This window comes from Mya arenaria, chromosome 5 (assembly GCF_026914265.1).
Source record: "Mya arenaria isolate MELC-2E11 chromosome 5, ASM2691426v1".
Lineage (NCBI taxonomy): Eukaryota > Metazoa > Mollusca > Bivalvia > Myida > Myidae > Mya > Mya arenaria.
Window position 1 is genome coordinate 77,489,368 of NC_069126.1, and position 18,235 is coordinate 77,507,602.

Here is an 18,235-nt window from a genome sequence, read left to right on the forward strand (position 1 = left end):
CTTACTACATACTTTATGGTAGCTCTGTTGTCAGCTCACATGAGTTTAACAAGGAACACATTTTAAGATTAAACTTAAGTGACTGATAATATTGAAATGTTCAATAAGTAACCTCAGGCATGTTTCAGTACACTCTGAATAATAACAATTGACATTTGCAGACATATGACGATATGTTGAAGGTCCCATCTGTATTGCTAAGATGTTTGTTGAGTGTGGCCCTGGGTATCAGTATATATGGCTCATGTTATATTTTTAGGCCTGGCTAGTGATGTGTTATTGTATGACAAGCCTCGAACTACCCCTATCCCAGGGCTTTTAAAAACCGGCAATTTGCCGGTCTGGACCGATTTTGACCAAGCCAGACCGATTTCCGTTTCAACATGTGTAAAAAAATCGGTCCGAAATTTTCTCATTTTTTTTATAATTTCGATCCAAAATGACTAGGTCAGTAAAAATTGTAGAAATTGTAATACACAAATATTTATGGGTCATTCACACATTCAAAACTACCCCCAATAGGTCATAAAAGTGTCTTAGTTACCATGAGACTAATGCGACCAGCTGCTTTTTCCGCTACGCTGATCACTCTATAGCCTATCTGTTAATTAGCAGACGCTTGCAATCAGTCCAATCGCGTGTATTGGTAGGTCGCAGAAGACACAATTAAACAAACTATGTGTTAATTGTGTGCTTGCAGCTATCCTGATTAAGTGTTGAAATCGGTTCATATTTTCACATGACAATATGCTATGTCGTCGTCGATCATTACATGATATATCCGTTTGTTGATTACCAAACTGTTAAATTTAAATTGTAATATATAACCATTGCTGGTTAAAAACGGTTTTAAAGATAAATGCATATGTCATTGTTAATCTGTGAAAGCATTAAAAATCCGAATTAATTAACCTAGTCATATATAGGATATCAACAGCGACACGCTTGATTATTAAACTACATAGTCTGGAAGCTGAGTGCACCGCTTACGTCATTATAATTCGCAGTAGTAAAAAAAATGGTTGTCAATATCACACTTATAGCTTGAAGCCCCGATTATAAATCTAGATATTTATTATTATTCAAGATTATCAGTTGAATGTTGGCCCATTGTAGAAGCCATAAGCAAATAAATCATTGTACTTTTTCACTGTTTGTTGTCTGATCGCTTCCCGACAGCCACACTTAGTTACGATCGCAGTCATTCTTATGAGACAGGCCGCAGAACTCGATGAGAATCTCATTTGAATTAAGCTTGTACCAATGACTATCTGAATGGGCTATGCGGCTCTAAAGCCCTCTTACGAATTGCCACATTGCGAAAAAAAAATGACAGAAAGACGTCGCGAAAATGTATGACATTTCTCAATAATCTGACTTTTTAACAGGCCCATCTTTTTTTAGGGGGGGGGGGGATTTTTTTGATGGAGGGTGGGGGGGTGTCGCCGGGTCCGAACCAATTGAGGTTCCAAAATTTTAGAAGCCCTGCCCTATCCTATGTCATGCATGCACATTTACTGGCAGAGCTCATGTTATATTTCCAGGTCTTGCCGATGATGTTTTACTGGATGACATACCTCTAACTACCCCTTCCCTATCCTATGTCATGCATGCATGTTCACTGGCAGAGCTCATGTTATATTTCCAGGTCTTGCCGGTGATGTGTTACTTGATGACAAGCCTGTAACAGGCAATTGGTCTGTCTACCCTCTGCCCTTTACTAAGGAACAAATTAGCAAGTAAGTCAAATAGACATTTAACATTACAATACCATGTATCTTTATGTGAGCCAGTTTTATGTCTGAATTCAAGGTGAACATGAAAATAAGCTCAGTATTATGTATTTTCATTAAATTTTAGTTTAGCCAGTCAGTACAAAAAAGATTAAGTCCATGTTTGGCATCAAGTAGACCCCAGTACTTGTTCCATTTGAAAGCTGATGAGAAAATGTTCATGAGTTTCAAAGTTGTGACCTTGTGAGCAAGGGGCTGCACCCTTTCATTATTTACACCAATATTTCTCTTGCATAATTCTTCCATTTACAGCAACCGGATTAAAGTGTATAGATGCATATGTTTTATGGTGAAGAACCTTTCGTCTTGTTAGGGACAAATGATTTTATGTACCAGTATTTCTTCAGATTTGAGGAGAGCAAGAAATGGAAACCGTACGCGAACTGGAAGGGAGTCTCGTCACTGTACCGTGGTTCCCTCTTCATCAATGGAACACCAAGGGATACGTTCGTCAATATGAAGGTAAGATGCTGCAGTATTTTATTCCTATGGCACATGGAACATTTATGCAAAGTTTCATGCTTTTCTTGTGATTTGCCTAATTTTTCCAACACTGACTTGAACCATATTGCAAATGAAAAAAGAGAGTTTAAGTTTTGATTTGAAAATAAGAGTTTAAGTTTTGATATAAAAATTAGGGTTTAGGTTTGTGACTTCACTTTCAGATCATTGCTGGCTGTTTTTTATTCTATTTTTATATTTTTGTAGATGTAGTAAAATTAATATAGACTTTGCTTGCTAAGTATAAGCTATTGAAATAAAAGGCTTTTCAACAGTTTTGTTTAAAGTCTTTGAAATGTATCCTAAGGTGAGTCCAAAACATTTTGTAATCACAATTTTTGTCCGCTTATACAATGCAGAAACTAAAATAAGAACTGAGTGTCTTGTTTAGAAAGTAAGACCCTGTGCCCATGTTTTGACAAGCACATGTTTTATTAAGGTGAGTGATTTTTTTTATAAATTGTGACCATTCTAGTACAAGATATATCCAGATATGTATGTCAGTAGACTAGAATAATTATAAAAGTGATAGCTTTGAAAATGGAATACAATAGCTATACAAAGGATTAAAAAACAAATTTATTTTTATCTTCTCAACTTTTTTGGCTAGAATTATCATCACTTTTACAATATGATATTCCTATTAAAGGGACTCATCCACCAATTCTATGTAGATAAGCAGGTCCTTCACATATTGTTCAAATTGAGATATTTGACTTAACAAACAACAAACAGCAACTGGCAGATACTAATTTGAACAAAATGTTGTAAAAGTAAGCCTAAAGTGGCACAGTTTTTATTAGCATTACTAAAGCTTCCAATCCAAATAGAGCTCTTGTTAAAAAAGATATTTTTATGCTGCCCACTTTGTCCATCCATTTATCCTGGTAATGAGAATGGCGTAGGTCGTTGTTCAGGCGGCGTCAAACTCACCTATGGTAGATAGGATTGACATAGAAGTCCAAACTTGGTTTATAGGAAGAGTACAAGGTTACCTTTCATGGAAATGCATTTTGGGCACCTAGGGTCAAGACCAAGGTCATAAAGATCACTGTTAATAAATATAAAAGGTTTGTAATGAATAAAAATTAAGGTATAGCTTGACATATTGTGACCAAACTTGGTATACAGGAAAAATTTACAAAGACCTTTCATGGGACTGTGTTTTGAGACCTGAGAGTCATGGTCAAGATCAAGGTCACTGTTACTAAAAATAAATACTCGTTTGGTACTGAATAACTTTAGTTGGGTTGACATATTGTAACAAAACTTGATATATAGGAAAAGGTGGAAAAGCTCAAAGAGACCTTTCATGGGATTGTGTTTTGGGATCTGAGAGTCAAGGTCAAGGTCACTGTTACTAAAAATCAATTTATGTTTGGTACTGGATAAGTTTAGTTCGGGTTGACATATTGTGACCAGACTTGATATGTAGGAAGAGTTTATGAGGACTTTCTTGGGAATGCATTTGGGCCCCTTGTGTCAAGGTCAAGATCACTATTACTAAAAGTAAATAACAGGTGTTGACATATTGTGACCAAACTTGATATGTAAGAAAAGTTTATGTGGACTTCCATGGGATTGCATTTTGGGCCCCTTAAGTCAAGGTCAATGTCACTGTTACTAAAAATAGAAGAAAAAAAACAACAGTTGAAGCATAATCTCACAATGAAGACTAAAGTTTGTCTGTCAATCATTTTGTTTTCATTTTACACAAATTAATCCGTTTCATATTCAACAGGAAAAAGTCCTTTTAAAAGATTTTGTCATTCATTCCATAATTATGCTGGGACATAAATTCTAAAATATAACTTATCATGAAAATGATCAATAAAGGTAGCCAATGATAACATTATTTTTTATAGGAAAGATTAATGATGCTTTGAGGTTATAATTTATGCTTTGTCAATGTGACCCTCAGTTTCTTTTTCCCAATCTCGTACCATCAGTTTGACAGCTGTTAACATTTACCTAGAGTATGTTAAGGGCTTTAGACCAAATATTCAGTTCTGAAATTGGTTATACAAAAAGACATGTTATGGGTTGAATTGTCCTTCAAAAAACAGCAAAACTTATCTGGGAAATGCCAAAAATATATTTTTTCCAAAGATACTATAACAGCACTGTTGATAGTGATCCATTTGCTAACTCTTTGTTGTATAGAGTTGACAATGTGACATACTTGAATTGGTAATTTAGCTATGTTTAGCTTAATTTGCAATCACTGATTGCAGTTTCCATTTGTCTCAATGTTCTCAGTATAAATACAATTTTAGAAAAGCATGTCTAACATTTTCTCTCCATATTTTCAGGGCTGGAAGAAGGGGATTGTGTCCATAAACGGATTCAATCTGGGCCGTTACTGGGAGGAGGGGCCACAGAAGACCCTTTATGTCCCCGCGCCGATCCTCAAACCTGGCTCCAACAAGGTAACCATGTGATCTCATTTAGGTCATATATTTTTAAAGAAAAGTAGTTTGGGTTTGTGGTGGCCAGGCTTGATGTAGGGGTGGCATCATCGCTGATAAAATACATTAATCTTGACCATATTTCAAAAGACCATTCAAGATATTCAACTGAAACTTGGTCCGCATGTTGCCAGACAAATTACACACATGTACAGAAACTCTGACTTTGATCATTTTCAAGTTGTGCCCCTTGTTTGAATGGTAAAGCAAACAAACAATATTGGAGTTCACTCCACAGCGCTCTGGTTTTTAAGTAACAATGTGTTTGGATGATCTTGGATTGTATTTTAAGAATAAAAAATGCCGTACTAAAATAATATAATAATAGCCTGTTCAGTTGATAGGACCACTTGAATGCAGCTATAAATTATTAAAAATAGTAATCTTAGTAGTGGATAACAGTTCAATCATTAAATATTTACAACACCAACAAAACTCCAACCAATAAGGGCAAATGAACATTACATTTTCTACACAATAGTGTGGTATAGTGAATATATCAGACATTGCTGATAAAATGGTAACAAGGTTCATCAATGTTAATCAATCATAAACTGTAATATTATTATATAATATTTCAATTTATAATCAATTTAATATCCAATAGGCATTATTTGAACTGTCTATCAGAAACTCAAACAGCCAAAACTATATAATGGTACTGTTTATGGCCACACTTCTTTTTCTGAAATATTTAACTAAATAGAAAAGCAGTCATTCAGTTGGTGTCATTAGTGCTCCTAATCTGGTAAATATATCTTAAATAAAATAATTTATTTTTTCCGTGCACATAAGCCTTCAGTATTCAGTATGTCTATTCTGCATTTAACTGAAAAGCAGAGATGATTTATAGGTATATCATGGTTCGCGTAGATGCCAAGATGTTTTGCTTTTTATGATAATGATGGTTACCTAAGTAACCTAACATCAGAAATGAGCATGATATCTCAGCGTAATGACTCGCTATTGTATTACACTGATCTCTGTTTCAGATTGTGATATTTGAGCTGAATAAAGCCTCACATTCGGTGACATTCGACAACGTCCCCAATCTTGGATGAAAAGAGGAGAGTCGTACTGAATGAAATCTTGGGAACTTCCACTTAAGAGTCAACTTAGGGCACACAAATATGCACATCTGTCACATGATTTTTAATATGAAGAAGTATGAAATATTGGATGTTGTTTATTATTTTGCAATTAAGAATTCTTCATAATTATGTTATCTGTGTATTTATTACAGATTTATTAGTTGCAAATTAGAAAAGAATGTCTTCCTGTTCAGATCTGCAGCAAACTGTATAAACTGATAATTTCTTTGGTTAGAATTAGTCAAAATAGTTTTTGATTGGTCAATATTTATCTAATAATGGCTGTTGACCAATCACATTGCTTGCATGTGCAAACTTACCAAAAGATAATCTGCGAAAAAGTAATCCAGTTTTAAACAATTGGCCCTGTTCATTTTTTTTTTTTAAATTCTGTTATTTTTTTCTTGGTTGTGATGTGATTGATCTGAATTATAGATGTTGTCCATGGATTGATCTGAATTATAGATGTTGTCCATGGATTGATCTGAGTATTAGATGTTGTCCATGGATTGATCTGAATTATAGATGTTGTCCATGGATTGATCTGAATTACAGATGTTGTCCATGGATTGATCTGAATTATAGATGTTGTCCATGGATTGATCTGAATTATAGATGTTGTCCATGGCTTATTGACCTGTAGCCAATTGTCCACACGTTGTAGTCTAGTTTGCACATTGAAATGAAATGATTGGAAGGTAAAATTAGCTTGATGATATTGACCAATCAATAGACAGTTTGTTTAACTTTTACCAAACCAACAGTTTAACTAGATTTATGCAATTAGCTGCTGATAAAAACAGAGCTTAATTATTCTTGACAAACAAAATACCATATATATAACATAATATATATAGGGTAAAAATAATTAAAAGAAGCCCCTGTGGACAATAGTACATGCATAGATTAAGTGATTTTCTATGTTACCCATAAATATTCCTAAGGCATGGTTATAAAACATTGTGTTATTGTGGGAATAAAATAGTTTTATTTGCATTTTTATCTACAAATTCAAGCGTGATGTTGTGCACGTGCCTAGATGTACATGCATATTGCTTTGTATACCTGTGACTATGAAACTTACATTTACAAAGTATTCTTACAGACATGGAGCATTCGCTCATTTACTGTGCCTTATATTTGTGATATAAAAAACTTCACATTCCCTCATTTTCATCTGCACTTCTTTTGTCATTTGCACATTACGTATAGTTTAGTTATATGTACATATCTGCATATATTTTTCTTATGATACACATTATTTTAAATAATCATTAGTTTTCAAATTTTAATTGAAGGGTGGATGGCTAGTTGTGAAACAAGCTAAGTCCAATAATGTAATTCCAATGCTCACTTGCATAATAGCGGGGAAAATCCTTCCATGTCACATTCAAGGAGGAAAGAAATCTTAGTTCAAAACGTACATCACAGGAATTGATAATTGTCAGGGATTCTAAAGTTCAGGGTAAATCCTGGAATCAGGAATGAGAGCTTCATACTAGCATAGTGATGTAGATTAGTCTTTGCAGGGACTCTTGGATCCAAAATAAGTAGGAAGTACCTTGAAATGAATATAAATGACTTGGAAAGAATTTCAAAAGGGGTCTTATCCTGCTTTGGGCATGAATCCCTTGACTCGAACAGAACTGTGGCTATTCTTCAGGATTGACAATTATCAGCTGTCAGGACCCCTGATTTGTGCTTGAAAACAAATGATAATGAATGGAACTGTTCACATGTAAAAGCCTGGGGGGTTGGGTTATAGGCTCTTGTGTACAAAAATGGATCTGTTTACGTATAAAAGCCTGGGGGGTTGGGTTGTAGGGTCTTGTGTACAAAAATGGATCTGTTTACGTATAAAAGCCTGGGGGGTTGGGTTATAGGCTCTTGTGTACAAAAATGGATCTGTTTACGTATAAAAACCTGGGGGGTTGGGTTGTAGGGTCTTGTGAACAAAAATGGATCTGTTTACGTATAAAAGCCTGGGGGGTTGGGTTGTAGGGTCTTGTGTACAAAAATGGATCTGTTTACCTATAAAAGCCTGGGGGGTTGGGTTATAGGGTCTTGTGTACAAAAATGGATCTGTTTACGTATAAAAGCCTGGGGGGTTGGGTTGTAGGGTCTTGTGAACAAAAATGGATCTGTTTACGTATAAAAGCCTGGGGGGTTGGGTTGTAGGGTCTTGTGTACAAAAATGGATCTGTTTACGTATAAAAGCCTGGGGGGGTTTGGTTGTATGTTCTTGTGTACAAAAATGGATCTGTTTACCTATAAAAGCCTGGGGGTTTGGGTTATAGGGTCTTGTGTACAAAAATTGGATCTGTTTACCTATAAAAGCCTGGGGGGTTGGGTGGTACGGTCTTGTGTACAAAAATGGATCTGTTTACCTATAAAAGCCTGGGGGTTGGGTTATAGGGTCTTGTGTACAAAAATGGGTCTGTTTACCTATAATAGCCTGGGGGGTTGGGTTGTAGGGTCTTGTGTACAAAAATGGGTCTGTTTACCTATAAAAGCCTGGGGGGATAAAAGCCTGGGGGTTTGGGTTATAGGGTCTTGTGTACAAAAATGGATCTGTTTACCTATAAAAGCCTGGGGGTTGGGTTGTAGGGTCTTATGTACAAAAATGGATCTGTTTACGTATAAAAGCCTGGGGGGTTGGGTTGTAGGGTCTTGTGTACAAAAATGGGTCTGTTTACCTATAAAAGCCTGGGGGGATAAAAGCCTGGGGGTTTGGGTTATAGGGTCTTGTGTACAAAAATGGATCTGTTTACCTATAAAAGCCTGGGGGGTTGGGTTGTAGGGTCTTGTGTACAAAAATGGGTCTGTTTACCTATAAAAGCCTGGGGGGTTGGGTTGTAGGGTCTTGTGTACAAAAATGGATCTGTTTAACTATAAAAGCCTTGGGGGTTGGGTTATAGGGTCTTGTGTACAAAAATGGGTCTGTTTACCTATAATAGCCTGGGGGGTTGGGTTGTAGGGTCTTGTGTACAAAAATGGGTCTGTTTACCTATAAAAGCCTGGGGGGATAAAAGCCTGGGGGTTTGGGTTATAGGGTCTTGTGTACAAAAATGGATCTGTTTACCTATAAAAGCCTGGGGGTTGGGTTATAGGGTCTTGTGTACAAAAATGGGTCTGTTTAACTATAAAAGTCTGGGGGGGGGGGGGGGTTATAGGTTCTTGTGTACAAAAATGGAACTGTTTAACTATAATTGCCTGGGGGGTTGGGTTATAGGGTCTTGTGTACAACAATGGATCTGTTTACTTATAAAAGCCTGGGTGGGTGGGTTATAGGGTATTGTGTACAAAAATGGATCTGTTTACGTATAAAAGCCTGGGGGGGTTGGGTTGTAGGGTCTTGTGTACAAAAATGGATCTGTTTAACTATAAAAGCCTGGGGGTTTGGGTTATAGGTTCTTGTGTACAAAAATGGATCTGTTTAACTATAAAAGCCTGGGGGGTTGGGTTATAGGGTCTTGTGTACAACAATGGATCTGTTTACGTATAAAAGCCTGGGTCGGTGGGTTATAGGGTCTTGTGAACAAAAAATGGATCTGTTTACGTATAAAAGCCTGGGGGTTGGGTTGTAGGGTCTTGTGTACAAAAATGGATCTGTTTACCTATTAAAGCCTGGGGGTTGGGTTGTAGGGTCTTATGTACAAAAATGGATCTGTTTACGTATAAAAGCCTGGGGGTTGGGTTGTAGGGTCTTATGTACAAAAATGGATCTGTTTAACTATAAAAGCCTTGGGGGTTGGGTTATAGGGTCTTGTGTACAAAAATGGGTCTGTTTACCTACAATAGCCTGGGGGGTTGGGTTGTAGGGTCTTGTGTACAAAAATGGGTTTGTTTACCTATAAAAGCCTGGGGGGATAAAAGCCTTGGGGTTTGGGTTATAGGGTCTTGTGTACAAAAATGGATCTGTTTACCTATAAAAGCCTGGGGGTTGGGTTGTAGGGTCTTGTGTACAACAATGGATCTGTTTACCTATTAAAGCCTGGGGGGTTGGGTTGTAGGGTCTTGTGTACAAAAATGGATCTGTTTACCTATTAAAGCCTGGGGGTTGGGTTGTAGGGTCTTATGTACAAAAATGGATCTGTTTATGTATAAAAGCCTGGGGGTTGGGTTGTAGGGTCTTATGTACAAAAATGGATCTGTTTACGTATAAAGGCCTGGGGGGTTGGGTTATAGGGTCTTGTGTACAAAAAGGGATCTGTTTACCTATAAAAGCCTGGGGGTTGGGTTGTAGGGTATTGTGTACAAAAATGGATCTGTTTACGTATAAAAGCCTGGGGGGTTGGGTTGTAGGGTCTTATGTACAAAAATGGATCTGTTTACCTATAAAAGCCTGGGGGGTTGGGTTATAGGGTCTTGTGTACAAAAATGGGTCTGTTTACCTATAATAGCCTGGGGGGTTGGGTTGTAGTGTCTTATGTACAAAAATGGATCTGTTTACCTATAAAAGCCTGGGGGGTTGGGTTATAGGGCCTTGTGTACAAAAATGGATCTGTTTACTTATAAAAGCCTGGAGGATTGGGTTATAGGGTCTTGTGTACAAAATGGATCTGTTTACCTATAAAAGCCCTGGAGGTCTGGTAGGTATTCGAGTGTTGTGAACATCCCAAGATGATAATTTACTTGGTCACTTTATTTAGGATTAAATCCATTTCATCCAATAGATTTGATTTTATTTTTCATTTATGGCTGGGTTTTTTCCTTGAGTTGAAACGAAGCTCACAGATTGTAAACAGGTTTATAATAAATGTGTGTGTTCTTTTCTATGATCCTACTGATCCCTTTCGCTTTGATGAACAAGATGTTTTAATTTGTAGTTCAAAATATGAATTAATTAGACACTTACCTGCATTATATTTAAAATAATCGGAATTTGATACCTTTTAATACAGATTTAATTTGCATACTAACTTGCCCTATGAACTAAATGAGTGAGGATATACATCACACATGTACAGAAATAGTCTTGTTGCCTACATTTTCAAAGAATATCTAAATGTTTAGTTTAATTTAGTTACTTTCCCATTATAGCGAGAATATTAAATATGTATGTATAAAAACAACTTCATTTTGTATCAATCGAACATATCATTTCTGCTCAGACAGTATAGTGCTGACATTGATTTTGGTTTTGAAAATGTATTTGATATCAGATACTATGTTGCATAGTTATAGTTACGTGGTGCACGTTTCACAGCTAGGATTATATTGCAGTGCTGTTTAAAAAAGAAATATGTATGAATTACAGTATGTATTTAAATGTTTTAGTTTGAATATGAATCAAATTGTGGAAAATAAGGTCTCAGAAATTTTGAGATATTCAACAATTTATCACATTTTTTGTGTGTTCAGGTTCAGGCAGTATGAACAGAAAGTTGGTAAATTCATAAAATGAGCTAACACTCCATAGAAAATGTTTAAACATTCCCTCCTATGTTTATATAACATTACATGAAATAATGCAATCAAGCCATATAATTACATTTTCAACAATAATGAATCATGATGAAAACTTATTAAAACCTGTTTTGACATATTTTTATACTTTTTTGGATGATATATGTCTGCCATAAAGAAGCAAATCATTTCAAAGCCATACTAGTTTTATCATTGGTTAAATGGTGGTGTGCTAATCCAATCCATGTATTTACATTTTCAACAATAATTTAGCATGATGAAAACTCAAAAAAAAATTTTTTTATATTTAAAGCATTTTTGACTGATACAAGTTGTAAATAATTGCAAACTCATACTAGTATATGATTGGTTAAATGGTGTTGTGCTTATCCAATCAGAGGGCCATACTCATATATTATCAATGACATAATAACCCCTTGTGGTTCGTACAAAATGAACTTGTCAAGTTTTATCCGTACAAAAGGCTAGGGAAGAGTAAATTAATATGTTTAAATATGTTATGCATTAAGAATGAACAACAAACACAGTAAGATTTGTGGAAAAAAGAATATCTGTTATTAAGTGGTAAAATAATAAATGTTCAGCGTTAAGTTGCTGTTTATCTTAGTGCTATTTACATCATTGTTTATATAGAACATTATACATATATGTCATGTGATTGATTCAGCTTTTTATTTGTTCAAATTTGTAAATATGTACATCCGTAAAAGACAATTATATATTTGTTCACTTTTTTTAATAAATCCTTGTTCTGAGAAAAGGAATTGAAACTTCATATAATGCTGATTTTGTTTTGTAATAAAATGCCATTTTTCACCTACTGGGCTTGTCCCTGTAGTTTTCATTGTATGATAATTATTACCGTATATATAAAGCCATCATATCAATGCATGTATTATACAGTCAATTTTTGTATTCAATATTTCGGAGTTTTAATAAAATCTATCTATCTGTCTTTTTCGTTAGTTTAGGTGCAGTTTGTTTGATTTGCAAGTAAGCATTTCAGTTTAGTTTGTGACATTAACTATTACGATGTTTTGTCAATCACTTATTCATAAGATGGCCACTGTATGACTGTGTATCATTATACCACTGTTACAAAGTTCACAGTTTATTAAAATCAATTCAACTTATATTTAGAACATCTGTACTATTCATACTAAAACCACCATCAGCAACAATGGTACTTTCTTCCATTACAATTCTACATACAATATTGACTGACAAAATCACGTTTTAATGAATGTGCAAAAGGAAGGGGAGAGAACTCTTCTTTCAATAAAACCACATGTTACAATTAAACACTCTTCAATAACCCTATTCTGTCAGTTGTCTCCGCAGGTGAGTGGTCTAAGTTGCTGATTTAAAATTTGTTGTGATCAGGCCGACCAAGTTCAATTCGAGCTTTTGCCAGATTACTTTTTCTATGGAAAAACAAGTATGTTTGTCTGTGCATATGAGTCAGATTTCCAAAGAAATTTCCTTGTGGTGCAAATGAAACTGCCTCATTTATTATTTATGATTACAAGATTTCATAGCCAAATCGCCCATGGTACACAATGAAGCTCAGTGCAGTAGTGTATGAGGGGTATCCGAGGATGTACTTACACATACTTAATGGAAACATAGATACTAGTTTAACACAGTTAGGTAGCCCAACTGGCGTGTAACATTGTCAGAAAACATTTTCATGCAATGTTTTTTTTTCCTGTCGGCAATGTCAGCAACAATATGGACTAAATCAAGTGTTTAACGATGCAACCAAAATGAATGCTATTTTTGTGTAATTATGCCGTGGTTTTAATTATGTTCTGTTCATATTATGCAAAAAGTAGAGGAATGAATATACCTTGTGACATGAATTGCCAGAAAATGTCAAGCTTAATGCCTTCATTATGTAATAAAAAATATGAATGAATGACTTCTTTCTCCGGCGTTTTTCAATGTCGTCCACATTTAGGACTTTTATGAATGGCACATAGATAATTTATGTAATATGACTTTCTGACTTTCGTAACATGATTTGTAGGGGTGTGGGGAAAGCTAACAATTGCGGGCATTGTTATGTATTTCGTCTGAAGGTCAATGATCCACTTTTTGGCTTTGCAGAGTCATTTCAAGTAAACATGTCATAGTTAGAAGTGCTTGTCCATTAAGAATGGTTCATTGCTTGATGTGGGAATGCATGCTATAGGGTAATTAGTTTATAATTAGTTTGTAAAACCTTGTGTCAACCTGGCTCCAAGTATTAAGACTTAAGAAAGCTTATCACTGTACGTATAATTATGTAAAAAAATAAAAAAGACACCTAGTGGCCAGAACATGTATAATGGTCCACCATTTTCTTTTTGCTGGAAATTTTAAGTATTAAGAAGCAATTCGAGATTGCAGTGATGTTTGGAGTTTCCCATTATTACTAATTTGATCAGTCTAACATTTTAAAATGCTACTTAATTCAGGTTGAAATGCATCCATAATTTTTACGGATATGTTGGTCCATCCCATTTTTGTTTGGTCCATATGTTTCTCATGCATGGTTTAATTATAAAATCATATGGCAGAAGTGATCATCATTGCATGAGGAATCGTGTTCAAAATAGGACCTGTGTTCCTCACTTCATGGTCAGTGTCACAGTAACCTTCAGAACTTAGTATGTTTTGCTGAATAAGCCTTACTGATGATAGTTTGTGTCCAGTCCATATCTTTGTCATACAAGGTTGGATTTTAAAAATCATTGGCTCAAGTGACCATCACAGTATGAGAGTGTCAAGCACAAGACCCGATAGTTTGTGTATGGTCCACATCTTTGTCATACAAAGTTGGATTTTCAATATTATTTGGCATAAGAGACCACCATAGTATGAGAGTGTTTCATAAACAAGATCTGTGACCTTTGATGTCAAGGTCATCAAGGTCACAGCAACCTTAAGCTCTAGTTTTGTTTTGTTTGTCTCTATTGTCTCTTGTGTTATAATACAGTAGGGTTCTGTGTCTGTTTTGTTTTGTTTGTTCAAAAAACATTGACATATATATGTTAAGTCCAATACCAAGGTCAATTGGTCAAAGGTCAAGGTTACTCATACATTTTAAGGTGAAAACTGCAAAACGAACCATGATTCCATGAGTCCCTGAATGCATGTGCACTTTTTGTCTCCATAATTATGAGCCACTCCATACAAAGATTAAATGAGACAAAGAATTGAAGTTTTTTTTAAAAAGGTCATTGTTAAACAATAACTTGTTTGCAGTGGACCAACCCACTCATTAATAATGATATGATTTGTTTACCCCAAATATTTGTGAGCCAAAACAAATGTGAAAAAAAGTTTGTTTTTTTTCTCTTAATAATGCAAAGGGATTTTATAATCAAGGCTGAAGGCAGGGACGAAAATAAGCAGTAGCCAAAATTTGTTGCTGACTGATATTCATACGTTAAAGAAATTACATTCTGCAAATTTAAAAATGGAATCTTCATTTTGGAAATAGGATTAATAGGTCTCAAAACTAATGGATATATAGATAGATATCTTTATTTTATGCTTTCAAAGAGGGTTAAAGTACTGGATTTCGGTAAAAAACCTAATGAGATTTCATTATGTATATTTCAGTAAAAGTTTTTCAGTAATATTATTTCACTCTTAGTGGTAAATGATGTATGAAAATCATTTATTATGGCCACCTTTCAACGATACTTGATCACATCATTTTATAATTACTTATACATAAGTCACCTCTCACTCATGAAAAACACACTTAATACTGACTGGGCGTGAGATAACTGTAAACAGTTTTTAAAAGGAATCGATCATGTTTTATACGGTAAAACATCAATATTAATTCTTTCTTTTTTTGAGTGGCATACGAACAAAATGAAATGTAAAAACATCATCGAATTACAGCTCTACCAGCTATTTTTGTTTTTTTTATGAACATGGCAGAAAAAAGCTCTATTTGGCTTAAAAATTAATTAATTTAGGCATGGAATTACAATTATATCAAGCCAATTGCTATTTGTTTTTCATAAATGTATGTAAAATAACCCCTTTTCAATCTTGGGCCAATAAACTATCAGACTCTCAGGTTTCAACAAATTTAAAAAATGTTACCAACACAATCTGTGAGTGAGTCCCTTTTATTATGAAAGAACCAATTATACTAATTGATACCATTATGATAAACAATGTTGTAGGCTGTGACACTTCATATTTTCACATTGCTGATACAGCAAGTAACAAGGGAGATAACCATAGAACACACTATACCACTTACTCATTGTAGTAAGTATAGTACTACTTTCTTTATGAATGAAAACATAGTAGCCAATCAGAGAACAGATGCAGTTGACATGCGCAAACGGTGTCATGTTGCACAGCAGAACTTTTGTCCGAAGTCGTTTACCGAAGTTTGGACAAAACTTTGTGCAAGATACATGTCATAGTGCTTAAAACTTGGTATATTCAGTCTGTTTATTACTGTTGACTGGACTGAGAAGTAATACAGCTGCTGTCAGATACTAGATGTGGAGGAAAGATCGTTTTTCATTCATAACTTGAATCAACGCTGTGGTGAGTTTTATAGGTCATCATGTGTTTTGTAAAATAACAACGACAATACTGTTAAATAGTTTTTGTTTACATAAATCATATCAAGTACTGTCTTTTACCATGTTTTTGTTGAAATAAGGTAAAATAGATTAAATATCACGTTTATATTTGAAGAACTATATTTTAGCAAGTGTTGGTAATATTTTTATAAGCGGTAAATCGTTTCGTAGTTTTTTGAATGCATTTCATATTTATTTAGAAATGGATTGCGACTTGATGCATCTCGACTACTGCCTTGATCAAGAAGATTTTTTCTCCGGTGAAAAGAACAAAATGACATCGAAAAAGACGTTTGTCCCTCCGCTGCAAATTATTAAAACGGTATGTATTCTTACGCGTAACCATTCATAAAAAAAGTTCTGACAGCTTTCATAAAAAGCTAAGAGTTCATGTTAGTAAGATGACATGAAGGAATCAACATGAAGTAATGAAGTAATCATGTCATCTTACTAATATAAACTCTTAGCTTTTTATGAAAGCTTAATGATAAAGAATATTATAACTTCTTCTTAATCATTAAGATTTTTTACCTCAGTTTATATAACTGACTTAGAATACAACCTCATTGGCTGACACATAGTCAATGCAAAATCTGAAGCAGTATAAATTTTGTGTATCGGATGAGTGGCAGTATGCAGACCAAACACCAGCAAAAGATGAAATTGTAAATAATGAGGCCTAGTAATAAATGATTGCCTGTCTGCAACTTCATTGGCTGAAAATGCAGGATTTAGTCTGATTATCATTGAAAAAAGAAAGCATAATCACAAGCTGATGCCATGGTTATAACTGCCTGAACTACATGTACATTGTATGCATAGAACAGTTCACTGAACATTTGGGTAGATTGAAGTCATAGTTAAAGTAAACCTGTTGCATTGGCATTCACACTTGTTGACTGCCAATCATGCCAGTGGCAGCCAAATGACTTAAGGGCCATCTTGTCAATGATTGTAAGACAAAATATTTTAATATCATGAATGTCAATAATGTACAGTAGGTAACTGTCACAAATTAAATTTAAAAAAAATACTTACAAAATCAATTAGACTTGCCAATGAAACAAGAAGGGCTTAGTCTTCGTCTCATTTATATTTACATGCACCAAGTATAGAGAAATTTTGATGCTCATATTGTATATCATACATGGAGTTAGGATCTTATAATTTTTCGATATTGTGCTCTGATTGACTTAGCACGACATCATTTAACCAATGATATACAATGTTACAAATATCAGCTATTATTTCATGCAAACATATGTTATCAGTTAACTTTCTTTAAAGACAAATGTTCAACTACCAAAATATTTATGATTTTTAATCATAATGAACAGTTATTTAAAATGCAATAAAAAGTTTTGATCACATTTTTTCTTGTGTTTATGTAGTATGAACTCGGGCAAGTGAGCAAATTACCGTGAAGGGCTAGCTACTTCTATGTTCATAATGTGATCAATCCATAAGAAAACCCCATCATAGGATATAGGCATTGATAGGATGGCCCCTTATATTTTAGGTTCAGCGCAGTCTGGCTGTTCATTTTGAGCGATTTTGTTATGGGATAATTATATGACATGTATTTGCCTGTTACTAGTACCCGGTAGTCTTAATTACAGGCAATAATGGATTGTTTTTCATGAAATATGTGCATAAATCTGGGATTCTCAGCACTCAAGAGTTTACAAAAAGATTAGCCAAACCAATTTGAAATTTAATCACAGGTCTATGGTCATTGCTGCTTAATTCCCAGGGTTGGATCATTACCCATTTCATCAGGTAGCCAGCAGCACTACCAATCTGAAAAAATCTTGTAGCCTTATCAGGTATTTTTGAGAATGAGGAAAAAACACACTCAAACTCAACATTCTAATTTAATAGGTCCTTTATTACATCTAAGGTGGGGATAGAGGTGACAGTGAGGAATGTCAATAAATTGATCGGTAAGCTTTAATATTGCAAGCGTCTATTCTGAGATTAAAACTTGTACCATACTCTACATAAACTCACGTGTGTCGTTCCTTAACAATACCGTTTAGGTTCATAACTAGCTTTACTTCCGTATAAGTGTAAACAAAATATTTTTTTATTAAACACTTATAAATAGTCGAGGGCCTGTTGGACGACCCAACTGGAAGAAATAAGTAGTCGTCCTGAAAAATTGGTATCCTCGGGCTACCGATAAGGTTTCATTTCCATTATGTGAATTTATCCCTTTTGTGGAAATGTTATATTATTTTATTATATGCTGCTCAAAGAGTTTGTTGAGGTAACAATACACGCTGCATCCACCAGTTTATTTTAGTCATTGTCCCATCTGACCTCTCTGACCGCCCCATCAGTTGTTT

General features: G+C 34.8%; 2 protein-coding genes across 2 annotated transcripts in view; both read left to right on the forward strand.

The window, feature by feature from the left end:
• The window catches only part of LOC128236237 (beta-galactosidase-1-like protein 2), a 32,662-nt gene extending 23,684 nt beyond the window's left edge, over positions 1–8,978 (forward strand). Inside the window, exons 15-18 of the mRNA XM_052951117.1 lie at positions 1,649–1,739; positions 2,141–2,255; positions 4,607–4,723; positions 5,755–8,978. Coding sequence (XP_052807077.1) covers positions 1,649–1,739; positions 2,141–2,255; positions 4,607–4,723; positions 5,755–5,823 — 392 coding nt within the window. The 3' untranslated portion in view covers positions 5,824–8,978. The remainder of the gene's footprint in view (positions 1–1,648; positions 1,740–2,140; positions 2,256–4,606; positions 4,724–5,754) is intronic.
• A 1,431-nt stretch (positions 8,979–10,409) lies between these two features.
• The window catches only part of LOC128235983 (protein C-ets-1-like), a 50,876-nt gene continuing 43,050 nt past the window's right edge, over positions 10,410–18,235 (forward strand). Inside the window, exons 1-3 of the mRNA XM_052950767.1 lie at positions 10,410–10,445; positions 15,795–15,849; positions 16,088–16,209. Coding sequence (XP_052806727.1) covers positions 10,410–10,445; positions 15,795–15,849; positions 16,088–16,209 — 213 coding nt within the window. The remainder of the gene's footprint in view (positions 10,446–15,794; positions 15,850–16,087; positions 16,210–18,235) is intronic.